At 37.0% G+C, this 27,661-nt stretch overlaps 1 protein-coding gene across 1 annotated transcript; it reads left to right on the forward strand.

Annotated features, from left to right (window-relative positions):
* Positions 1–24,341: 24,341 nt before the first annotated feature.
* On the forward strand, positions 24,342–26,730 carry LOC135714793 (uncharacterized; the record flags this gene model as incomplete). Its single annotated transcript, XM_065238161.1, has 3 exons — positions 24,342–25,102; positions 25,200–25,274; positions 25,348–26,730. Coding segments are annotated over exons 1-3 (1,594 nt in total), but the record flags the coding sequence as incomplete, so codon positions are not given.
* Between the last annotated feature and the right edge of the window lie 931 nt (positions 26,731–27,661).

Consider the following 27,661-nt stretch of genomic DNA (forward strand, 5'->3'; position numbering starts at 1 on the left):
GCTGATATATTTGTTATAAAAGGGGCGCTGGTGGTGTAGTGGTAAACGTGATTCCCAAAAGGCCTGGGTTCAATCCAAGCCGGCACCACCGGGGTTTTCTGAGGAATAAAATTTCTTATCACGTCTTCCTTCGGAAGGGAAGTTAAACCGTTGGTCCCCAGTCCATGAGTTGATGAGCCGATATGTAGGGTCCAGGTGTGGAAACTATCTCCCTGGTGCCGGTAGCATTGGTACTCAGTACGCAAAAGAAAATCGACGGAAACAAACCAAGGATTTTTTTTATATGATAAAGAAATATATGGAGAACTCGATTTCAATTTTTTATTAGTCCAAGGTCTTCGATATAATTTTTGATAGTTCGAAAGTATTCCTAATCAACCTCATATGATGAGAGAATATTCAATGGAATTATTTTTAATGTTTAATCATGTGATTCTTATATTTTGAAATGCATTCTTACTGACCGAAGATCTTCATAAGAATTTTTAATAATTTCGATTTGATAAGGAAATATTATATCAATTTATCAATTTATTTATTTAGTTAGTCGTTAATCAAATGCGTAGATTACATTATAATATCATTACTTATGATCTATAATTTCCCAGTGCTTGGAATTATTTTTCAATTTTAGCGGTGACATATTTAGGACTATCATTTCACAGTTTTCATTATATATAGATAACTTCTGACTTCATTCCTAGTTGAACACTCAGTCGGTTAACAACGTCCCGTTCTCAGTCGCGCGGCATCTAGTTTTTTTCGGTGTTTTTTCCGCCCGAGCGGTTTTTTTGGTCTCCGACGCGAGTCTGACTGTCGAGGACTTGAAACATGCCTCGGGAACTTTTAAAAACTCGACATTCGCTACCGCGCTAGTGAAGATACTGGATGTAAGGCAACTGCATTTAGCATCTTTGCTAGACGGTAAAAAAGTTTATAAACATTCAGACTCGTTCCGGGTGACTTTCGCAGGTTCAGTTCTCCCAAACTTTGTTAAAATTGATGGTGCTTTTTTTCCGGTGCGACTGTTTGTACAGAGGGTATATAATTGTACCAACTGCAAAAGGCTGGGACACTCGGCCAGCCATTGCGGCAACAAAACTCGTTGTGGCAATTGTGGTGAAAACCACAAAGAGGATTCTTGCCACAAAGAATCAGTAAAATGCGCTTACTGTGGCGAGAATCCTCACCCCTTGCAGGAGTGCCCGATGTACAAACAGCACTCCGATAAAGTGCAGCGTTCAATCTCAGGACGCTCCAAGCAGACATATGCTCAAATGTTGAAGGCTGCATCAGCCGTCCAAGATGCAAACCAATTTTCGGTTTTGTCAGTTGAAGAATCGGACTCTGACTCATCCGATGAAGGTGATTCTACGGTGGTACACGCACCTTCAAAAATGGATGGTTCCTCAAAAAGAAAATGCCCCTCCCCGAAAGTGCGCCGTAAGAAAACTAAAGTCACCTCCAGACGATTGCCAAATTCCCAGGGTAATGGGGATGAAAAAACAAAACCGAAGGCTCCTGTTGATCCAATCCCTGGATGCAGCAAGAATTTTCCGCCATTGCCCAACAAAGATAAAAAAAATAAAAAAGCTGCTCCTCAAACTTCTCAAAAGAAATCCAAGTCCGAACGAGGTTTGCTAGCTTTTTCGGACATTGTGGAATTCATATTAAACATGTTCAACATACAAGACCCTCTAAGAAGCTTAGTTTCTGCCTTGCTTCCAACGTTAGAATCATATCTTAAGCAATTGACTGTTTCATGGCCCCTCCTTGCATCAATCATATCTTTCGATGGATAATTCGTCGAACGAGGTTGAAGATATGATCACGGTGCTACAGTGGAACTGCCGTAGTCTAGTGCCTAAACTAGACTCGTTCAAATTTTTACTTCACAATTCTGATTGTGATATATTTGCTCTCTGTGAAACATGGCTTTCTTCCGATAAAGAACTCAACTTCCATGATTTTAACATTATACGCCTGGATAGAGACGATTCTTATGGAGGAGTACTTTTAGGGATCAAAAAGTGCTACCCTTTCTACAAAATTTCCCTTCCTGCTCTATCCGGCGTCGAAATCGTTGCTTGCCAAATAAATGTGAAGAACAAAGATCTTTGCATAGCTTCAGTATACGTTCCACCAAGAACCTCCATTAGCCGTAGTCAACTCTGGAATCTAGTTTCGATTCTTCCATCCCCAGTATTAATTCTGGGTGATATGAACTCCCATGGTACTGGGTGGGGCGATCTATATGACGACAATAGAGCGGCTATTTTTTACGATTTATGTGACGATTTCAATTTGACTATTTTGAACACTGGTGAAGCGACACGTATAGCAAAACCTCCGGCTCGAGAAAGCCGACTCGACCTATCTTTGTGTTCAAGATCGCTATCATTGGATTGTCAGTGGAAGGTTATCAATGATCCCCATGGTAGCGATCATTTGCCAATCATCATTTCAATAAAGTGTGGCCCTCACTCTGCAGAACCATCTCGAGTTCCATTTGATCTTACAAGGAACATCGACTGGCAGAAATATGCAGCGGCGGTGACAATCGGTGTCGAATCAATAGATGCGCTTCCACCATTGGAAGAATATCGATTCCTAGCCGATTTGATTTACAAAAGCTCACTGGAAGCACAAAAAAGAAAAGTTCCAAGTGCACCCTTTAAAAGGAGACCAGCCACACCTGGTTGGGACGAAGAATGCACAAAATTGTATGTAGAAAAATCTGATGCTTTTAAAGCTTTTCGTAGACACAAAACCTCCACTTACTTCGAGGAATATTCAAAGCTTGAGACAAAGCTGAAACAATTAATCAAAGCAAAAAAACGCGGTTATTGGCGCAATTTCGTCGAGGGACTCTCACGAGAAACCTCAATGAACACCTTGTGGAGGGTGGCTCGCAACATGCGTAACCGCTCATCTTTCAATGAGAGTGAAGAATACTCCAACCGATGGATATTCGATTTCGCTAAAAAGGTCTGTCCGGACTCAGTTCCAGCACAAAATATTCTTCGAGAAGCGTCTCCTAGCGGCGGCTCTCTGGATAGACCATTCTCAATGCTGGATTTCTCTATGGCTCTTCTTTCATCGAACAACTCCTCACCGGGAAGCGATATGATTAAATTCAATCTTCTGAAAAATATCCCAGATATCGCTAAAAGACGCTTGCTAGATTTATTCAATTCCTTGCTAGAAAACAACATTGTACCGCCTGAATGGAGACAGGTCAAAGTAATAGCCATTAAAAAACAGCGTCTGACCATAACTCATACCGTCCGATTGCTATGCTTTCGTGCATTAGGAAATTGTTGGAGAAAATGATCCTTCGGAGACTCGATCACTGGGTCGAATCAAATAACTTGCTATCAAATACACAGTTTGGGTTCCGCAAGAGCAAAGGAACAAACGATTGTCTAGCGCTGCTTTCCACAGATATTCAACTGGCCTTTGCGCACAAGGAGCAATTGGCTTCAGTATTCTTGGACATTAAGGGGGCTTTTGATTCAGTTTCCATTGAAATTCTGTCAGACAATCTGCACAGATGTGGACTTTCTGGAATTTTAAATAATTTCTTGTACAATTTGTTGTCAGAAAAGCAAATGAACTTTTCTCTTGGACAACTGACAACTTCCAGAATTAGTTACATGGGCCTGCCCCAAGGCTCATGTCTCAGCCCTCTTCTTTATAACTTTTATGTCAAAGATATCGACAACTGTTTGGCAGAACAATGCACGCTAAGACAACTTGCAGATGACGGTGTGGTTTCCGTAAGAGGTCCACATGCCGTGGACTTGCAAGGACCATTGCAAAATTCCTTAGATAACTTGTCTTCTTGGGCTATGAATCTAGGGATCGAATTCTCGCCGCAGAAAACTGAACTGGTAGTGTTTACTCGAAAGCGGTACCCAGCCCAAATGCATCTTAATCTTTTGGGCAGAAACATTACTCAATCATTGTCTTTCAAGTACCTTGGGTTTTCAAAGTGCACTTGGAATACCCATATTACGTATTTGAAGCAAAAATGTCAGCAGAGGATCAACTTTCTCCGTTCAATTTGCGGCACATGGTGGGGTGCTCATCCGGGAGACCTCATAACGCTTTATAAAACAACAATTCTCTCTGTTCTAGAGTACGGCTCTTTCTGCTTTCTCTCGGCAAGAAAATGTCACCTAATAAAATTGGAACGAATTCAATATCGTTGTCTGCGTATTGCTCTAGGCTGTATGCACTCAACGCATAACATGAGTCTCGAGGTTCTGGCAGGAGTAACACCCCTCCAGAACCGTTTCTGGGAGCTCTCTCTCAGAATACTAATCAAATGCGGAGTGACGAACACACTTATAATTGCAAATTTTGAAGAAATTCTTGGGCTGAACACACAATCTCGATTTATGAGAATCTACCACCACTACATATCATCAGATATGTGTCTTCCTTGTTATACTCCAGACCGTGTTCACTTCACCAATCGCAGTTCCTCAATTGAATATGATCTGACCATGAAACAAGCAACTCATGGGATTCCCGATCAACTTCGACCTATTATTATTCCGCGTATTTTTACTGAAAAGTACCAACAAGTCAATTGCATGAAAAGATATTTTACAGACGGGTCCCGTCTCAATGGATCCACTGGCTTCGGTGTCTTCAATGAAAACTCTAGCGCCTTCCGCAAACTTCAGGAACCTTGTTCCATTTTTGTTGCTGAGCTGGCAGCAATCAACTTCGCATTGGGGATGATTTCCAACATGCCCGCAGACCATTACTTCATCTTCACGGATAGTCTCAGTTCGATTGAGGCTATTCGGTCGATGAAACAAGGTAGACACTCATCTTATTTCCTTTCAAAGGTAAGGGAGCAGATGTGTGTGCTGGTCGAAAGATCATATATGATTACCTTTGTATGGGTCCCCTCACATTGCTCAATCCCAGGCAATGAGAAGGCGGACTCTCTCGCAAAGGTGGGCGCGCAGGAAGGCGAATTGTATGACAGGCAAATTTCACACGATGAATTTTACCATTTAGTGCGTCAGAGTACCTTTTCGAGTTGGCAAACCGATTGGGACACTGGAAATCTTGGATGGTGGTTACATTCAATTATTCCTAATGTTTCTTCGAGAGCGTGGTTTAAAGGCTTGGGCTTAAGTCGTGACTTCATTCGCGTGATGAGTAGACTTATGCCCAACCACTACTCGCTAGATGCTCATCTCAATAGAATAAACCTCGTGGACAGCAACATCTGTCGGTGTGGAAACGGTTACGATAACATCGAACACGCAGTTTGGCAATGTACGGATAATGACGCCGCCAGAGATCGACTTTTGAATACCCTCGAGGCCCAAGGAAGACAACCCTATGTTCCTATCAGAGACGTGTTGGCAACCCGTGATCTCTGCTATATGCAGTCCGTTTATGTTTTTCTTCAAATGTCTAGTATAAGAATTTAATTCCTTTTGTCTTTTGTCTCTCTTTATTAGTTTTTGTTTGTCTTGTCCCCCCGTCTCGATGAGTCTCATCGTCGCCCACTGGTCACCCACCATAGCCGGTCGAACTCCGGACGAAGCTAGAACAGCACTACCATTCATACTGGCGACAACGCTCTGATGAGACAACGAAACCCTACCCCAAGCTCCTCCCCTGATCCTATCCTTCGAAAATGTACCCTTCTAACCTCGAGTAAGCCGCGAGTAATCGGCCCAACTCCTACTAGACATAGAATTAAGTGAATTTTGTTACACACAGTGAACAATGAATTATCGGCTCCGTAAAGCTAACGCGATTGAGCCTTCCAAATAAACGAACTAGATAAAAAAAAAAACTTCTGACTTATCGGTCCATATTTCGCTTAGCTAGTGCGGTGGCGATCTACCGCGAACAAATGTCTATTACGAAATTTTCGAAACTGTGCATAAAAATTAAGTCTTGATAATAAATAACCTGAGTCAATGCGTTGCGAAGCTATATTGTTTACGGAAGAGACCAAGAGACGATGCTCTTTCAATACCTGAATGTTGATTAACAAGCAACATGCTGCATAAGATTTTTAGAAGAAATGCTGTCCATCCCAATTAACTCATATAATAAAAACTACTTTTGGATTGACTCTATTCGTTCAATTGTGTAAGGTGTAAAGTGGAAACCAAAACGCTTTATAAAATAAAATTGATTTATAAAATAAATATGAATTGCCTGCTCTAAGAATTATTGTGTTATAATGATCCACAATTGCTTATTTAGAATCTAGAAAAACACGTAAATCTTTTATTTTATATATTATTTATTTTATCAAACAAACTTTTACAACACCACGTCTAAAAAACATGTACTTCATCAGCATGAATAAGCAGTTTGAGCTTTTTCAAAATAAGAGAGATATCTTTAACGTACAAAATGAAAAGAAGAGGTTCGAAGTGCGAGCCCTGAGGAACTCTTGACAGGACTTGAAATGAATTAGATTTTTTTCTCGCGGAATCTTACAATTTTCTGACGGTCCGTTCCCAAGTATCACTTGTAACATCGTTCTTGACAAATAAAACAAATCCCAGTTGTGAATAAGTTCTATATTAATTGCTTGCAAAACGTCTTGTTTTATACCCATTGTATTGTTTTTGTGAAGTATTCAACTTTTCTGACATGCTGTTTATCTTGAAGTTATAATTCGGTATTGAATGTCTCAATTATCGGTTTACAACATATTTATAAAAAAAAAACTTGGTGAAATCTTGCTAGCCTTATAAACAACATCTTTTCGTATGTCAGTTTTAGAAACGTGAGCAAATATGAATACATCTTAAATATAACTTATTTAAAATATGAAAGTAATAAGTTATATTTCAGTGGTACACATGACTAGCAAATTTTCATCAAATACCATCAGTTATAAATGTGTTATAAACAGGTAATTAAGAGTTGCAATACCGAATTATAACTTCATTATATGATACAAGTAATGTTCTTGTTTTTCTAATACATTTCATTCATGTTTTATCATCCCAAGTATGGTGTGTAGAAGAGAAAACGTAAGATAACTAAAAATAAGTTGACATTCTATTTTTTCCCAAAAAAAAAGATGTTTGCAAAAATTGGGAATTTTATCAAGAATATGGTGTACAATTCTATTAACAGTATCAAGCTTTTTCTAAAGAGCCCATGAGTTTTTTGAAAGTAGAATGTAAAGATTCTCCAAAAAATTGCATCTGCATTGGGAGTATGAGATCTCATTTTATGCCTTTTTTTCACACAATTAAATACCCCAGAATAATAACTTTTGTTAATTGATGATGGAAACATAAAAAAAAAATCCATTCGTTGGAAGGATGAAATTTATTTACAACATGCATAAATTAGTAGCTTGCGTTATAATTATAATTAAGTTGCGCTAGCCAATTATATTTACCATAACATATGTGTTTTATATAGACATCACCTCTTGCGCTTTTATCGTGTGACTAGACTAAGTAAAATATCTTGAAAGCGATTCTGCTGATTTTTACTTGATTTATTTGGTTTAGTCCTAAGAAAACAATTTTTTTTAATAAACTGCAATGTCTCATTTACACCAATGACTGCGAGCAGAAGAATGCTCTCATTTTCTGAATCAGAAATGAATGAAATCAGCATGCAATGATTGAAAATGCCATAGATATGAATTTTAATTTCAGGAGGAAATTAAGATACTATTTATTCGGCTATTTGGAAGAATATTTCAATAGAAATATTAAAATCATAATCTGTGGCGAATATAAAAGTTTCACCTGCTATATTTGTTTTCACCCACACACGCTCAAATTCTTTAGATTAAGATTGGATAATGACTTCCTAATTATTATTTTTATGAAATTGCGATGCACTATTCATGTGATTGAAATTCTTACAATAAACCAGAATTACAATAAAAAGTGTTTCGGAGAAAAAATTCTGATCAGCCGTAAGGCTTCTATATAATTTCTGATGATTCGAAAGAATTTTATATGATGCGAGAATTTGGAATAATTCCTGATCATTCTTATATGGTGGGATACTATTCAAACGATGTAGATTCAATTTTTGGTCATTTGAAGGTCTCAACATTATTCCTGAGATCCTTATATTTTGAAATACATTCCAACTGAAAAGATCTTCAGATGAATTTATGATCAATTAAACATGATAAGAAAATATACGGAGAACTCGATACCAATTTCTGATCAGCCGTAAAGCTTCCAACTAAATTCTGATAATTCGGAAGAATTTCGAAATATTTCCTGACTATCGTTGTATTTTGAAATACATTCTAACTGCCCGAAGATCTTCAGAAGGATTTCTGATCAATTTGATATGTTGATGGAATATATGGAGAACTCAATTTCTTTTTGCCGTCAGTCGTAGGTCTTCGATGTAATTTCTTATAATTCGGGAGAATTCCTGATCAATTGATGTGATGATGGAATATATGGAGAACTCGATTTCAATTTCCAATCAGTGGCAATTTCTGATAATTCGTAAACAATTCTGATCAATATGATATGATGAGGGAATTAATGGAGAATGCGATTTCAATTTCCAATCAGTCGTAGGGATTCCATATAACCTCTAATAATTTGGAAGAATTTCAAAATAATTCCTAACCATCCTTGTATTTTTAAAATCAGTCTAACTTCCCGAATGGCTTCAGAAGGATTTCTGATCAATTTGATATATTGATGGAATATATGGAGAACTCAATTTCAATTTCCGATTAGTCATACGTGTTAGGTATAATTTCTGATAATTCGCAAGAATTCCTGATCAATTTGATGTGATGAATGTACGGAGAATTGATTTCAATTTCCGATCAGTCGTAGATTTTCGATTTAATTTCTGATAATTCGGAAGAATTCCTGATCACTTTGACATGATGAGGAAATATTCAAAGACCTCGAATTCAATTTCCGATCAGTAATTGGTCTTTTTTATAATTTCTGCTGATTCGGAAGAATTCCTTATAAATCTGATATGATGAGGGAATATTTGGGGAACTCAATTTTAATTTCCAGTTAGCCGTATGTGTTCGATATAATTTCTGATAATTCTGAAGTATAGCCGATCAACCTGATATGATAAAGATATACCTATATGGAAAAATCGATGACAATTCTTCTATAAGTCGAAGGCCCTGAATATGATTTCTGATAATTCGGAAGAATTCATTATCACTTTGCTAGGGTGTATATTAGACCTGTTCATTTTAAACGAAATGTTCGGAATTTAACGGGTCAACCGTGATTACTGTTCGTCATGTTAATTTGAACTTTTGTGCAAATTTTTAGCAAAATCGGTGTTGGTTTTCAAGGTAATTTACGGCTTATAATATTTGTATCTCGAGACTGAAACAACGAAAGCTGCTGTAACAACTTTCATAGCAAAGCTTAATGTGTTATCTACCAACTTTGTGGTCAAAGGTTGACTATTCGAAGTGATTTTATTGAATTTTCACTTAGTTTCATGCTCGAAGATATCTTAAAATGTGAAGAATTTTAAAGTATTTGTTCTACGAATTTTCCACCCATATGATATAAAAATGTGTAGTGTACGGCATAATGTTCCTCATATTGTTCTAGAAGTTTCGTTCCAACATAGTTTTCGTGTATATTTCATAGATTGAGAGATAAAAATCAGAAAAGAGGCCGTTTAGCTAAAATTCACAAGACAACAGAACCAATAAAAGTCAATTAGATTGACAGAACATAGTTGCATTGCTTTTCAATGACGACCGATGACTGTTTCATTGATATATGATTTTTTCATAAATATGAATCCTCAGTAGACGTGTTTTTTTTATCAAAGGCAAGTGTCACTCGAGCCATTCAAAATGTTCGTTATTTTATAAATTGCTGTTATGGTTCGAGTGACACTTGCCTTTGATAAAAAAACACGTCTACTGAGGATTCATATTTATGAAAAAAATCATATATCAATGAAACAGTCATCGGTCGTCATTGAAAAGCAATGCAACTATGTTCTGTCCATCTAATTGACTTTTATTGGTTCTGTTGTCTTGTGAATTTTAGCTAAACGGCCTCTTTTCTGATTTTTATCTCTCAATCTATGAAATATACACGAAAACTATGTTGGAACGAAACTTCTAGAACAATATGAGGAACATTATGCCGTACACTACACATTTTTATATCATATGGGTGGAAAATTCGTAGAACAAATACTTTAAAATTCTTCACATTTTAAGCTATCTTCGAGCATGAAACTAAGTCAAACTTCAATAAAATCACTTCGAATAGTCAACCTTTGGTTACAATGTTGATACATGACACATTAAACTTTGCTATGAAAGTTGTTACAGCAGCTTTCGTTGTTTCAGTCTCGAGATACAAATATTATAAGCCGTAAATTACCTTGAAAACATAAAATTAACTAGAAGCACCTCTAAATCAACACCGATTTTGCTGAAAATTTGCACAAAAGTTCAAATTAACATGACGAACAGTAATCACGGTTGACTCGTTACATTCCGAACATTTCGTTTAAAATGAACAGGTCTAGTGTATATGGATCATTCGATTTCAATTTCCGATCAGTCGTAGGTCTTCGATATAATTTCTGATAATTCGGAAGATGTCCTGATAAAACTCGATTTTAATTTCAATTCGTAGGTATTCGATACAATTTTTGGTCACACGAAAGAATTCCTGATCAATTTGATATGGTAAGGGCATAAGGACAACTCGATTTTAATTTCTGATCAGGATGTTTTTTTTTTATAATTTCTGATAATTCGAAAGAATTCCTGATCAACCTGATTTGATTGAGATATATATGGAAACTTGGTTGCAATTGTTCTATTAGTCGAAGACCTTCAATATAATTTCTGATAATCCGGAAGAATTTCTGAACACTTTGATATGGTACATAGGGTACACATTATGGTGAAATCGTTTTCAATTTCCAATCAGTCATAGGGTTTCCATATAACTTCTGATAATTCGGTGAAATTTCGAAATAATTCCTGATCATCCTTGTATTTTGAAATACATTCGAACTGCCCGAAGTTCTTCAGAAGGATTTCTGATTAATTTGATATGTTGATGGAATATATGGAGAACTCAATTTCAATTTCCAATTAGTCATACGTGTTCGATATTAATTCTGATAATTTGGAAGAAATCCTGATCAATTTGATGTGATGAGGGAACATATGGAGAACTCGATTTCATTTTCCGATATAATTTCTTATTATTCGGAATAATTCCTGATAATTCCAATATGATATGATCAAGGAATTAATGGAGAATTTGATTTCAATTTGCAATCAATCGAAGGGTTTCCATATAACTTCTGATAGTTTGGAAGAATTTTTGACCATCCTTGTATTTTGAAAAATATTCTAACTGCCCGAATGTCTACAGAAGGATTTATGATCAATTTGATGTGTTGGTGGAATATATGGAGAACTAATTTTCAATTTCCGATTAGTCATACGTTTTATATATAATTTCTGATTATTCGGAAGAATTAATGATCAATTTGATGTGATGAGGGAATATGCAGGATTCGATTTCAATTCCCGATAAGTCGTCGGTCTTCGATAGATAAGATAAGATTTTGAAGAACTCCTGTTCAGTTTGATATGATGAAAGAATATATGGAGATCTCAATTTCAATTTCGGATGCGTCGTAGGTCTTCGATATAATTTTTGACATTCGGAAGAATTCCTGATCAATTTGATATGATGAGCGAACTAGCGAAAAAGGACTCGTGGACCTACGAACAAGAAAATGTGGCAACGTGGTAAAACAAATGCGTAATTGCTGATTGCTTCTTTACTATGTTCGTGACGAATTTACAGCGAGAATGTTTGGCGCATGGTTTGGAAATTGAAAAACCATGCTACAAATTTTCGAAAATCATATGTTTATGTATACCATCATGTTGTGCATAGTCTGCAGAATGTCCTGGTATAAAAATATGGTACACTTTTTTGGGAAATTCCCGGGAAAACATAGGCGCAAGATTGCATTTCCTTGCGCGCACATATACACTCACGTGCATATTCTCTTTGGGTGGAAATGCCACTTTCCCGGAAAAAGCACACCACTTGAAGTTGAATGCACTTTTCCACCCAAATTTTACCCCACTAGGAAAACAAAATCCTTGGCTACAATCGGACGGAATTTGTTTCCCGATATTTGCTTTCCTTCACAGGATTTTCGGGACGTTTCCTGGAAAACCACCCAAATCACAGACAAACGGCTCAAAATGTCCGAACGATGGCCTTAAGTAATAATACAGGATCAGAAAAAAGATTTTTGATTTCTAGGTGTTGTGAATTTGCAAAGGTTAATAATATTAAAACAATAATCATGGATAGTATTTCCATATCTAGTTACTTTTAAGTCTCTTAATTTTATTTTTGTGTCTTTTGGTGTTTTTGTTATTCCTGAAGGTTCGTTCAGTGACTTCTTTTGCGATATTTTCCTTAGCTCTAGGTTCAAGTTTTTTCCTTATATTAGATTTAATGTCTACCTTTTGTTGATCTTTCAGTTTAGGGGGTATTCCTTATACCTGTTTTGTTGTTCTTGTTTGGTTTTGATTTATCCAAATTGGTTTTGACTTTTTTGAAGATTTCTCGTGCTTTGTCATCTATTTCGTCTCGGTTTATTGTGTTGTTTTGGTTGAAAATAACTTCGTTGGGTGTAAATCCTGTTGAAGAGTGTACACTAGAATTGTAAAGTTGTTAGTTGTATTAGGGTTTTTATGTTAGAATTTGGGAATTTATGTTTATTTGCGTTAAGTGTTTCGATGATTGTCGAGTGTGTTTTTTCTACTTGACCGTTGCTCTCGGAGGATGATGCGTATTGCAGGCCAGTTCCTACGCTATTCAGGAAATTTTTCAATTGGATTGACCTGAAAGTAGTCTCGTGATCTGTGATTATTATTCGTGGATAGCCAAATATTCCGAAATATTGTGTTAGTGCACTCTTTATGTCAATGAGGTTTTTCGTCTCTATTGGAATTAGTTGTGCGTGTTTCGAGAACGAGTCGACTAATGAAAGAAAATTTTGTCTGTCTATTGCGAATATGTCCATATGTATCCTTTCCATTGGTTGGTCGGTTGTTGGTCGTGGTGATATCTTTATGTTATATGGTTTTCTATCGTATTTATGTGTATTGCAAGGTATGCAGGTATTTACTATAGATTTTATTTTAGCATGCATACCGGGGAAGAAATAACTTCGTTTGATTTGATTCTCATTTTCCGTTATTCCGTTCATGCTCTTTTGTAATTATCATATTTTGTCTGTTTTTGTCGGTAACATCTTCGACTATACACTGTGTCAATACAAAATGTCCAGTTTTGTCAAAATGTGTTTTGTATACTGTCTGTATTATACCCATTATGCTCTCAGGAGCCATGATAGCAGATTGTTTGTTATTGTGAAATCTTTTAAGGGCACTAACTATTGAGTCGTCGTTAAACTGTTTCATGCAAATTGTGGCTCTGTGATAGTTTGGAAAAGGAGTTTCTGTAATTTCAGTTTCTATGCGAGCAATCCTCGCAATTTCGAAAATAATTGATAGGTCTTTCTGTGCAATGGATATAGTGGTCGTCAGAAGTGTCTGCTGAATGAATTGTCTCTAAATTCTGTTGTGTTATTGTCGTTTGGATCAATTTCTGAGGGTGGGTTGTTTTGTCGAGAAAAGTCATCATTGTTTTCAGAGTCTGTTATGGAGATTTCCGAGTTGTATATATCGGGGGTTGACTCCTTTTCTGTTTTTCGACTAAGAGCATCGGCGACAACGTTCGCTTTGCCCTCTTTGTATTTTACATCGTAGTCGAAGCTTTCTAATTCGAGTCGCCACCTAAGGATTTTTTGGTTCTTTACTGCAGATTTGATAAAGGTTAAGGGTTTGTGATCCGTTATTAATGTAAATTTGTTGCCATAGAGGTACGGACGATATTTTTCGACTGCCCAGATGATTGCGAGTGTTTCTTTCTCCGTTGTGGAGTAATTTTCTTCTGTTTTATTCAGGGTTCTGCTTCCAAAAGCTATCGGTCTTTCTTGATTGTCTTGAATTTGGGAGAGTACCGCTCCCAGTGCGAAATTACTGGCATCGGTTGTGAGAATGAATGGTAGTTCAAAGTTGGAGTATGATAATATCTGATCTGATGTTAGAATATGTTTAAGTTTTTCGAATCCCGTTTATATTCATTGTCATGTGGATTAACAGTGGTATCTTCCTTCAAATATTTAGTTAAGGGTTTCGCTAGTTTGGCGTAGTCCTTAATAAACCGTCGGTAATAACCTGTAAGCCCAAGAAATTGCTTGATTTCTTTTTGGGAAGTAGGGAGCTTCCAGTCTAGTATTTTGTTTAATTTACTAGGGTCTGGCTTAATACCTGAAGGGGTTATTACGTGACCAAGGAATTCCGTTTCCTTCTTCAAGAATTCGCACTTGTCCAGTTGAATCTTGAGGTTAAATTCTGAAAGTTGCTTTAAAATTTTTCCGATGTTTTCCAAATGATTTTTGAGATTATATCCGAAGATAATTATATAATCTAGATATACATAACAAATTGAACCAATATAATCAGCTAAAATTGAGTTCATTGCTATTTGAAAGGTAGCAGGTGCATTTTTAAGACCAAATGGCATTCTAGTGAATTCGAAATGGCCTTGCGAAGTTGATAAATCGGTTTTTTGTTGGTGCTTCGGATCCATCTGGATTTGATGAAATCCGGATTTTAAGTCTAAGGTAGTGAAGTATTCAAATTTACCTAGACTATCTAAAATTTCCTCTATGGGAAACTTGTCATTTACCGTTTTTTCATTAAGCTTTCGGTAGTCAATGACAACTCTCACTTTCCTCTTACCAGAAGCGTCGACCTTTTTGGGAACAACCCAAATTGGTGAGGAATATGGGCTGGTAGAGTGTTGAATAATTCCGCTATCTAACATTTCCTTAATTTGGTTTTCCACATCTCCTTTAAAGTGGTGTGGATATCGATAAGATTTTGTGTAAACGGGCTCGTCGTCTTTCGTGGTGATTTGGTGTTTGATAGCCATTGTTGCGGTCAATTTTTCGTCTTTTTTCAAAAGTACATTCTGATGTTTAAGTATGGTCGAGAGTAGTTCTTGCCTTTCCAATTTTGAAAGATGTTCTGTACGTATCAGTTCGTCGATTGTTTGTAGATCATTTACAGCAGATATTGTTTCAAAATTGTTAACATGTAGACCGATTGTCGGTAGCTTGCTTGTAATTTCTTTTTGAGTGGTCATAATATTGATGGTTGATTTCTTATTTTGAGAACTGTATAGGCCTGGTTTGATTATGATCTTGTTATTTAGTTTTTGTGGTATAGGAACGTACCAGTCTCCGTCTTTCGTCGTATCAATAGTAACTGTGTCGTGAAACAATTTTGATGCAGGGTAGTACTTTTCGAAATCTATCTTATTTCCATTGATCAGTACAGTACAAGTATTGAAGTCAATAACTGCATTAGTTGGAGCTAAGTATTCGGAACCAATTATCCCATCGAAAAAGTTATGAAAGTAAATTTCGTAATATGTCTGTTCTGGTAGGTTATGTCCAATTTAACGGTTGTTTTATGTGTTTTTTCGAGACGTGGAATTATTCCAGGTCGCAAAATATTCTTATTTGCCCCTGTGTCTAACAAAAGTTTGATTTCAGTGTTGGTTTTTGTATTTTTGCAAAGGATGTATGGTAGAAAGTTCATGTTTCGGGTTTTTTGCTCGTCGTTTGCCAAAAATTTATAGCTAACTCTGTTTCATCTTCTGAGGCAACAGCATCATTTTCTTCTGGAGGTTCTTCTAATTCGTTGTTGTTGACGAGTTTTTTGTTTAGTGTCAATCTGCTGATGGGTCTACTTCCATCGGTTGAGAATGATTTGTATGTATGGGCTTGATACCCGGTTTGTCGTTACTAGTTTTTGGGCTAAATTGGGAGAAATTAGTTGGTTTTTCTTGCTTATTCGTTGACGGATTAGTGTTCTTGTTATACGTGGTAAAATTCTTCGTTGACATATTGTTAGCAGTAATTTCTTGTGAACGGAATTTACAGAGAAATGCGTAAGCATCCTCAAGGTCTTTGGGGCGCGCTGCCTGAGCGTATCCAAAATACGGCTCTTTCAGTCCAGCTATAAAGGCAGCTAGTGCATCAGCGTCTATAAAATCGCTTATTGCGTCCCAGCATCTTTTGTATTTTTCATTCTGTTTTGATAAAATTTTAATGTTCTGAACTATCTCTTTAGTTCGCTGGTAGTAACGTTGTATTGTTACACCATCGCTCATCGCACAACTGGCTTTTGTACGTAGATAACTCTTGCCTGTCACCTAAAGCAGCTGCAAGAATTTCCTTTATTTCGTCAAATGATTGTGGATTCCCCGCAAGACAAATAATATCTTTTGCCCTGCCTTCAATTTTGTTTACTACTGCGGTGGTGTACACTTCAAATTGTTCGTTGGTAACATAAGGTTTTTGACAGTTGTCCCACAGCTGTCTACAGCAGCAGTCGATTTTTTATTTCGTTGTGAACCACGCGATAGCCTGTTTTCGAGACTTGCTATTATATAGTTGCTCTTTGTTCGTTGCTAGCAGTTCGGTGCCTTTTATTGCTACGGTGCAAGATGTGTGAAGTAAAAAATACCATCAAGTTTAGCTTCAGCCATTGTGATGCTAAACCAAACATCGGAGAGATAGTAAATTTCGCCAAAGCACTCGACGCGGATCCGGCTGAAATGGAAGCTGTTTATCGCATTGGTGAGGAAAGGGGAGTTTTCATGAAGTTCAAATCAGAGGAAGCGATGCTCCATACTCTGACATTCAATTCGGAGGATTTAATCTTCCACTATGCGAATGGAACGACGGCAAAGGTACGCATGTCGCATGCTGGTGAATTCATTCAATATGTGCGTGTGTATGACTTGCCACCAGAGGTACCCGACAACGAGCTGGATAAAGTGCTGGGGAAATATGGGAAAATTAAACGCATCATCCGGGAGAAATTTCCAACTGATCTGTGTTTTGAGGTATATACAGGGATACGCGGTGTATATATGGATGTGAAGAAGGAAATCCCCACGTCATTACATTTCTTCAATCGCAAAGGAAATATTTTTTATGATGGCAACAAAAATAAATGTTTTCTATGCAAGGCGGACGGACACCGGAAGCTTTCCTGTCCCAAGCGGAAGGCTCGGAAGGAACCAGAGAAGCAACTGAAGGAAAAAGGAAAGCAAAGTGAAAGAAAACAAAACAGCAGCAGTACGTATGCTGGTTTAGTGGTGGAAGGTGCGTCGTTTGTCATTAGCGATCAGGAAACGGACACGGGGTTGGAGATGTTGAATGAAGAAAACGAAATGGACGTGACGACCCCGACGACCGACGAGAGTAGCGGAGAGCATGCAACGGGAAACGATGTTCAGAAGCAGCAGCAGCAGCAGCGATCACGATTCGGGTTCAATGAAAATGAGAAACAAATTCGGGAAAGAAAGAAGTTGCGTGCACGGGAGAAGACCGCTTTGTCGCCGCTTCGATCGCCACCAAGAAAAATCATATGATAAAATATGTTTGTATATATATATATACAGCAATTCCATAGAAAAAAGTTATAGTAGGTCTCAGAATTTCATGAGAATTGGTATAGTTCTTCCTTATAAAAAAATATTAGACTCGTGTTTTTTTATTGCGCCATTAGGGTGACCATTTCCGTGTTAGGGTGGTCCAAAAAATCATTTCTTTTTCAAAAATGTCTTTTTTCAAAAATTTATAACTTCTGAACCTCTTGACCGATTTTTACGATTGACCCTTCAAATGAAAGATGTTTTAATGTAGTTTTAAATTATGAAACACTCAGAGATATTTGATTTTGTAGGAAAAAAAATATGTTACAAATGCTTTTTCTTGATTTTCACTGCGAGGGTCTTCAACAACTTCTTATTTTAGTATTTTTAATTGAAAGATCATTTAGTTTTACATAACATATCAATAAATTAGCGATGTCGGAGAAGCACTTTTGGAGATACAATTTTTTTAAATAAAAAATTATTGTTCCGCAATATATGCACCACACGTGCATGGAAACGATGAAGACGCAAGGTAGTTCACAATGCGTCTCCATCGAGTCACAGCAGCTGTGACTAAAGAAATCTATGAGTAGCTTACAAGCAGGGTGCAACATTCAGTTCAACCTGCGGGCCGTCCATAAACCACGTAGACCAAGTTTTAAACATTGCAGATCCTACCTTTCCCTTCGTATACTCAAATTTTAAAGCGTTTCGTTTCAATACTCCTCCCATAGGGCCTTTTCCATGACAAGTTGCGAAAAAATGCCACACGGCAGCAATGCCAATTTTTTTTGCATGTTGCATCAGTACCTAAGAGTCCAAGCTGTACCTCATAGGTATATCACTCGTTCGTAGGCAATGACTTTTACATAAGCTCCAGCCCAATAGGCTTCGCGGTGTTAGTGACATTTGGAAATGTTTGGTGGTGTTTGTATTTATTCGCAATATTCATCTATTTACCTGAAACAGCTGTTTGAAGTGACGTCATTGCTTACGAACAGGTGATATACCTATGAGTTACAGCTTAGACTCGTAGGTATATCACTCACTCGTAGGTACGATATAATGCTTCACATAAAACAACGAATGTTATGAAAGAAATGATCAGTTAGAAATCAAAGTTTCCTACTAGAACAGTTGAATTGAAGAATATCTAAAAATGAAGCGTAAGTGTTCAATGTGTGATGTTTGGATGTTGAGTTCATGTGCCAGAAAAATCACCAATAAATTGTACGATTATGCAGTGGAAAAAAAAGATTAAAATAGATGAGAGTAGCTCCTTCATTTGTCAACGATGCTACCACAAACTATATGAACCCAATGATGCCGTGACCGAAGAAGCCGTTGCAGGACCATCCAGAATCGCTGCTACAGGTACGTTATTTGAAAATTCAAGTGATTCTTCTTTAAATTTCAATTCTTTTCTTCTAACTACTAACTTAAACTCTTCTTTTTTGCAATCATTTTTCAGAGTCCATCGAAGCAACCAGCATTGAATCAATTTCCGTTGCGGGACCGCCCAGAATGGTTCCTTTTCCCTGCCAAGGTAAATAATAAAAAATAAATAATTTGTATTTTTTTTTTTCTAATAATCAATCATTTTTAATATTTATTTTCAGAATCAGTGGAAACAACCAGTTCTGAATCGATCGTTACCACCTACAACGCACCTTTGTCGGACGAAAATGAATTCCTTATACAACTTAAGGATAAATATCAAGAAACAAGAGACAGCAATGAGCGATACAGGATTTTAACCACACTTCCCAAAAGTTGGTCTACATATAGAATTATGAAGGAGTTCAATGTTTCCCAACATATGGCCAACCAAGCAAAAGCACTGCAGCAAGAGAAAGGAATAATGTCGGTGCCTGTAAAGAGGTTAAGCAGAGCTTCATTAGGAGAACCAACGATAATGCTTGTTCGTGATTTTTACAATAGTGACGATATAAGTCGTGTTTGGCCGGGGAAAAGAGATTATTTAATATCTAAAAATGATGAAGGCAAAATCTACGTACAAAGAAGATTAGTTTTGTGTAACTTGCAGGAGGCGTACTCCATCTTTAAAAATACATATCCTGATATTAAAATAGGATTTTCCATGTTCGCCAGTAACCGTCCGAAACACTGCATTTTGGCAGGGACATTTCTATTTCGTAAATGCCTAGATGGTGTAATAAATTTAAGAATGAATCAATGCGATGTGATACGATATCGCTTACGAAAGAAATCATAGCAAATTCACGACGTTCTTTTAATGTTTGGATATTTATGAGCATACACCGAGCTGTGTAAGATGGTAGAGGAAATACAGTCCAACCTAACTTGCGGAGTGCATACAATAGAAACTGCTTTTGAACGAACTCTATTCTTTCTTCGTGTGTGATTGAAAAAGGAGACCAAACTATGCTGCAATATTCTAATATCGACCTTACATAAGCAATGTACAATGTTTATCGTATACGGATCGTGAAAGTTATAGCAGAAACGTTTTATGAAACCAAGCATGTTGTTAGCTCAGTAATTGTGTTATAATGATCGGTGAAAGTAAGTTTTGAGTCCAAAATAACACCTAGATCCCTGACTCTATCACACTTTTCTACGATCTGGTTTCCTAAAGTGATTGTTATATCGGGTAGGATTCGTTTTCTACTAATGGTAATTGAGTTACATTTTTTTTATATTTAATTGTAGCAGGCTTTTTTGCCACCAAGTATGGAATATCTGTATTTCCTCTTTGAATGTGATGATGTCTTTGGCATCTTTATGTCCAAAAAAAGTTTAATGTCGTCAGCATAGATTAAAACTTTCAATTTCTTAATAATGAAAGATATGTCATTGACGAAGAGAATAAATAAAAGCGGTCCTAAATGGGAGCCTTGAGGAACTCCAGAAGTGACATCAACGGGATTTGATGTCTTTCCTTTGTATTTTACTATTTAATGGCGGTCAGTTAAATATGATTCAAGCCACTTGAGGAGTGCGTAATGAATTCCCATTTTTTGAAGTTTAAAAAGAAGCATGGGTATGTCAATTCGATTAAACGCTTTGCTGAAATCTGTATACAGCACATCTATATGGTTTCCGTTATCCATTGCATTCAAGGAATAATTAATTAATTCGAGCAAATTCGTAGTTGTTGAACGGCCTTTAAAGAAGCCTTGTTGCATAGTAGTTATTCTGTTTTTAATTTGATGAAACAGTTTTTCATTCACAATCGCCTCGAAAAGTTTCGGAATGCAAGAGATAATAGCTATACCACGATAATTACGTATGTCCGAGGTGAACAATCCTGTGATTCTTCCTGACAACTACCAGTTTTCAACGCTACTGATTCACATGTACCATATCGCCAACGTTGATTCCTCTATGGGAAACTTGTCATTTACCGTTTTTTCATTAAGCTTTCGGTAGTCAATGACAACTCTCACTTTCCTCTTACCAGAAGCGTCGACCTTTTTGGGAACAACCCAAATTGGTGAGGAATATGGGCTGGTAGAGTGTTGAATAATTCCGCTATCTAACATTTCCTTAATTTGGTTTTCCACATCTCCTTTAAAGTGGTGTGGATATCGATAAGATTTTGTGTAAACGGGCTCGTCGTCTTTCGTGGTGATTTGGTGTTTGATAGCCATTGTTGCGGTCAATTTTTCGTCTTTTTTCAAAAGTACATTCTGATGTTTAAGTATGGTCGAGAGTAGTTCTTGCCTTTCCAATTTTGAAAGATGTTCTGTACGTATCAGTTCGTCGATTGTTTGTAGATCATTTACAGCAGATATTGTTTCAAAATTGTTAACATGTAGACCGATTGTCGGTAGCTTGCTTGTAATTTCTTTTTGAGTGGTCATAATATTGATGGTTGATTTCTTATTTTGAGAACTGTATAGGCCTGGTTTGATTATGATCTTGTTATTTAGTTTTTGTGGTATAGGAACGTACCAGTCTCCGTCTTTCGTCGTATCAATAGTAACTGTGTCGTGAAACAATTTTGATGCAGGGTAGTACTTTTCGAAATCTATCTTATTTCCATTGATCAGTACAGTACAAGTATTGAAGTCAATAACTGCATTAGTTGGAGCTAAGTATTCGGAACCAATTATCCCATCGAAAAAGTTATGAAAGTAAATTTCGTAATATGTCTGTTCTGGTAGGTTATGTCCAATTTAACGGTTGTTTTATGTGTTTTTTCGAGACGTGGAATTATTCCAGGTCGCAAAATATTCTTATTTGCCCCTGTGTCTAACAAAAGTTTGATTTCAGTGTTGGTTTTTGTATTTTTGCAAAGGATGTATGGTAGAAAGTTCATGTTTCGGGTTTTTTGCTCGTCGTTTGCCAAAAATTTATAGCTAACTCTGTTTCATCTTCTGAGGCAACAGCATCATTTTCTTCTGGAGGTTCTTCTAATTCGTTGTTGTTGACGAGTTTTTTGTTTAGTGTCAATCTGCTGATGGGTCTACTTCCATCGGTTGAGAATGATTTGTATGTATGGGCTTGATACCCGGTTTGTCGTTACTAGTTTTTGGGCTAAATTGGGAGAAATTAGTTGGTTTTTCTTGCTTATTCGTTGACGGATTAGTGTTCTTGTTATACGTGGTAAAATTCTTCGTTGACATATTGTTAGCAGTAATTTCTTGTGAACGGAATTTACAGAGAAATGCGTAAGCATCCTCAAGGTCTTTGGGGCGCGCTGCCTGAGCGTATCCAAAATACGGCTCTTTCAGTCCAGCTATAAAGGCAGCTAGTGCATCAGCGTCTATAAAATCGCTTATTGCGTCCCAGCATCTTTTGTATTTTTCATTCTGTTTTGATAAAATTTTAATGTTCTGAACTATCTCTTTAGTTCGCTGGTAGTAACGTTGTATTGTTACACCATCGCTCATCGCACAACTGGCTTTTGTACGTAGATAACTCTTGCCTGTCACCTAAAGCAGCTGCAAGAATTTCCTTTATTTCGTCAAATGATTGTGGATTCCCCGCAAGACAAATAATATCTTTTGCCCTGCCTTCAATTTTGTTTACTACTGCGGTGGTGTACACTTCAAATTGTTCGTTGGTAACATAAGGTTTTTGACAGTTGTCCCACAGCTGTCTACAGCAGCAGTCGATTTTTTATTTCGTTGTGAACCACGCGATAGCCTGTTTTCGAGACTTGCTATTATATAGTTGCTCTTTGTTCGTTGCTAGCAGTTCGGTGCCTTTTATTGCTACGGTGCAAGATGTGTGAAGTAAAAAATACCATCAAGTTTAGCTTCAGCCATTGTGATGCTAAACCAAACATCGGAGAGATAGTAAATTTCGCCAAAGCACTCGACGCGGATCCGGCTGAAATGGAAGCTGTTTATCGCATTGGTGAGGAAAGGGGAGTTTTCATGAAGTTCAAATCAGAGGAAGCGATGCTCCATACTCTGACATTCAATTCGGAGGATTTAATCTTCCACTATGCGAATGGAACGACGGCAAAGGTACGCATGTCGCATGCTGGTGAATTCATTCAATATGTGCGTGTGTATGACTTGCCACCAGAGGTACCCGACAACGAGCTGGATAAAGTGCTGGGGAAATATGGGAAAATTAAACGCATCATCCGGGAGAAATTTCCAACTGATCTGTGTTTTGAGGTATATACAGGGATACGCGGTGTATATATGGATGTGAAGAAGGAAATCCCCACGTCATTACATTTCTTCAATCGCAAAGGAAATATTTTTTATGATGGCAACAAAAATAAATGTTTTCTATGCAAGGCGGACGGACACCGGAAGCTTTCCTGTCCCAAGCGGAAGGCTCGGAAGGAACCAGAGAAGCAACTGAAGGAAAAAGGAAAGCAAAGTGAAAGAAAACAAAACAGCAGCAGTACGTATGCTGGTTTAGTGGTGGAAGGTGCGTCGTTTGTCATTAGCGATCAGGAAACGGACACGGGGTTGGAGATGTTGAATGAAGAAAACGAAATGGACGTGACGACCCCGACGACCGACGAGAGTAGCGGAGAGCATGCAACGGGAAACGATGTTCAGAAGCAGCAGCAGCAGCAGCGATCACGATTCGGGTTCAATGAAAATGAGAAACAAATTCGGGAAAGAAAGAAGTTGCGTGCACGGGAGAAGACCGCTTTGTCGCCGCTTCGATCGCCACCAAGAAAAATCATATGATAAAATATGTTTGTATATATATATATACAGCAATTCCATAGAAAAAAGTTATAGTAGGTCTCAGAATTTCATGAGAATTGGTATAGTTCTTCCTTATAAAAAAATATTAGACTCGTGTTTTTTTATTGCGCCATTAGGGTGACCATTTCCGTGTTAGGGTGGTCCAAAAAATCATTTCTTTTTCAAAAATGTCTTTTTTCAAAAATTTATAACTTCTGAACCTCTTGACCGATTTTTACGATTGACCCTTCAAATGAAAGATGTTTTAATGTAGTTTTAAATTATGAAACACTCAGAGATATTTGATTTTGTAGGAAAAAAAATATGTTACAAATGCTTTTTCTTGATTTTCACTGCGAGGGTCTTCAACAACTTCTTATTTTAGTATTTTTAATTGAAAGATCATTTAGTTTTACATAACATATCAATAAATTAGCGATGTCGGAGAAGCACTTTTGGAGATACAATTTTTTTAAATAAAAAATTATTGTTCCGCAATATATGCACCACACGTGCATGGAAACGATGAAGACGCAAGGTAGTTCACAATGCGTCTCCATCGAGTCACAGCAGCTGTGACTAAAGAAATCTATGAGTAGCTTACAAGCAGGGTGCAACATTCAGTTCAACCTGCGGGCCGTCCATAAACCACGTAGACCAAGTTTTAAACATTGCAGATCCTACCTTTCCCTTCGTATACTCAAATTTTAAAGCGTTTCGTTTCAATACTCCTCCCATAGGGCCTTTTCCATGACAAGTTGCGAAAAAATGCCACACGGCAGCAATGCCAATTTTTTTTGCATGTTGCATCAGTACCTAAGAGTCCAAGCTGTACCTCATAGGTATATCACTCGTTCGTAGGCAATGACTTTTACATAAGCTCCAGCCCAATAGGCTTCGCGGTGTTAGTGACATTTGGAAATGTTTGGTGGTGTTTGTATTTATTCGCAATATTCATCTATTTACCTGAAACAGCTGTTTGAAGTGACGTCATTGCTTACGAACAGGTGATATACCTATGAGTTACAGCTTAGACTCGTAGGTATATCACTCACTCGTAGGTACGATATAATGCTTCACATAAAACAACGAATGTTATGAAAGAAATGATCAGTTAGAAATCAAAGTTTCCTACTAGAACAGTTGAATTGAAGAATATCTAAAAATGAAGCGTAAGTGTTCAATGTGTGATGTTTGGATGTTGAGTTCATGTGCCAGAAAAATCACCAATAAATTGTACGATTATGCAGTGGAAAAAAAAGATTAAAATAGATGAGAGTAGCTCCTTCATTTGTCAACGATGCTACCACAAACTATATGAACCCAATGATGCCGTGACCGAAGAAGCCGTTGCAGGACCATCCAGAATCGCTGCTACAGGTACGTTATTTGAAAATTCAAGTGATTCTTCTTTAAATTTCAATTCTTTTCTTCTAACTACTAACTTAAACTCTTCTTTTTTGCAATCATTTTTCAGAGTCCATCGAAGCAACCAGCATTGAATCAATTTCCGTTGCGGGACCGCCCAGAATGGTTCCTTTTCCCTGCCAAGGTAAATAATAAAAAATAAATAATTTGTATTTTTTTTTTTCTAATAATCAATCATTTTTAATATTTATTTTCAGAATCAGTGGAAACAACCAGTTCTGAATCGATCGTTACCACCTACAACGCACCTTTGTCGGACGAAAATGAATTCCTTATACAACTTAAGGATAAATATCAAGAAACAAGAGACAGCAATGAGCGATACAGGATTTTAACCACACTTCCCAAAAGTTGGTCTACATATAGAATTATGAAGGAGTTCAATGTTTCCCAACATATGGCCAACCAAGCAAAAGCACTGCAGCAAGAGAAAGGAATAATGTCGGTGCCTGTAAAGAGGTTAAGCAGAGCTTCATTAGGAGAACCAACGATAATGCTTGTTCGTGATTTTTACAATAGTGACGATATAAGTCGTGTTTGGCCGGGGAAAAGAGATTATTTAATATCTAAAAATGATGAAGGCAAAATCTACGTACAAAGAAGATTAGTTTTGTGTAACTTGCAGGAGGCGTACTCCATCTTTAAAAATACATATCCTGATATTAAAATAGGATTTTCCATGTTCGCCAGTAACCGTCCGAAACACTGCATTTTGGCAGGGACAAGTGGCACGCATACCGTATGCGTTTGTATATATCATCAGAATGTTAAACTTATTTTTAAAACACTACAAAGCAGACAATCACTCCCAGATGGTGTTGATTCCTATCACGATTTGTTTAAAAAAATAATTTGTCAAAATCCAAGTGAACAATGCTGGCTGCAGTGTTGCAAAATTTGTTCAGGAACGCAAATTTTGGCCACAGAACTAATGACTATTCTTAGTAACGGACATGTTGAATCAATACAATTCAAACAATGGCGTCAAGTAGAGAGATGCATTATGGACTTAGTTGAAATGGACACACAGGAATTTATTGATACTTTTTTAGAAAAAATATTCAATTTATTGCCGCATAACTTTATAGCTGAGCAACAGGCAAATTACATGAAACACGTCAAAAGCAATTTGAAAGCTACAGAATGCATCATAATCGGTGATTTTTCGGAGAATTATTCTTTCGTTGTGCAGGATGCAGTTCAAGGCTTTCATTGGGCGAACGCCCAATGTACTATTCACCCTTGTGCTATTTATTTTAAAGACGAAGAATCTAACGATTTGAAATTTACTAGTTTTATTGCAATTGCTGATTTCACTAAACATAATCATATCGCAGTTCGTTTATTTCTTACGCATTGTCTAGCGTTCATAAAATGTAAATTGCCAAGCTTACAACAGATTTACTTTTTCTCAGATGGATCAGGAAGCCAATACAAAAATAAGATGACCGCTTTTAATTTATGCTACATGCAAAAAGATTTTGGCATTGCCGCCGAGTGGAATTTTTTCGCAACTTGTCATGGAAAGGGCCCTTGTGATGCTTTGGGAGGAGTATTAAAACGAAACGCTGCGAAAGCGAGTTTGCAAGGCCACCATATAACAACGGCCCAAGAACTTTACTCATGGGCTATTTCTAAGCCAGATTCAAAAATACACTATCAGTTTTTTTCGGAATCCGATTACAATAAAATGGAAAGAAAATTGAAAAACCGTTATATACATGTGAACCAAATTTCGGGGACACAGTCATTCCATAGTTTTAAGCCTCAAAACGAAAAGTATATTATTGTCAAACGGTATTCATTTTCAACGGAAGAAAAATGTGTGAAATTGTAATTAAAGAAAATAAATGCTTCATGTTTTACTTATTTTTCTTCGACCTCGTCATTATTTGTAGCATTTAAGTACTTCTCCCAGAATTTTGATACCAAAATTAATAATGTCAAACTGGGGCCTGTTTTAAAGCCACGAAGACTTCAATGGAGGAAGGAGTCCAGCCAGAGTATACGCTCGGTAAAAATATTTTAAAATTTTAGTAAAGTATACGAGGGGGGAGGTAGGATCTGCAATGTTTAAAAATTGGTCTACGTGGTTTATGGACAGCCTCCAGGGCTGAACTGAATGTTGCACACAGCTTGTAAGTTACTCATAGATTTCATTAGTCACAGCTGCTGTGACTCGATGTAGACGCATTGTGAACTACCTTGCGTCTTCATCGTTTCCATGCACGTGTGGTGCATATATTGCGGAACAATAATTTTTTATTTAAAAAAAATGTATCTCCAAAACTGCTTCTCCGACATCGCTAATTTTTTGATATGTTATGTAAAACTAAATGATCTTTCAATTAAAAATACTAAAATAAGAAGATCCTCGCAGTGAAAATCAAGAAAAAGCATTTGTAAAATATATTTTTTTCCTACAAAATCAAATATCTCTGAGTGTTTCATAATTTTTCTTAAAACTACATTAAAACATCTTTCATTTGAAGGGTCAATCGTAAAAATCGG

Source organism: Ochlerotatus camptorhynchus, unplaced genomic scaffold (genome assembly GCF_037179485.1).
Source record: "Ochlerotatus camptorhynchus isolate MF236.1 unplaced genomic scaffold, CSIRO-AGI_Acam_v1.1 ptg000726l, whole genome shotgun sequence".
NCBI classification, from domain to species: Eukaryota; Metazoa; Arthropoda; class Insecta; order Diptera; family Culicidae; genus Ochlerotatus; species Ochlerotatus camptorhynchus.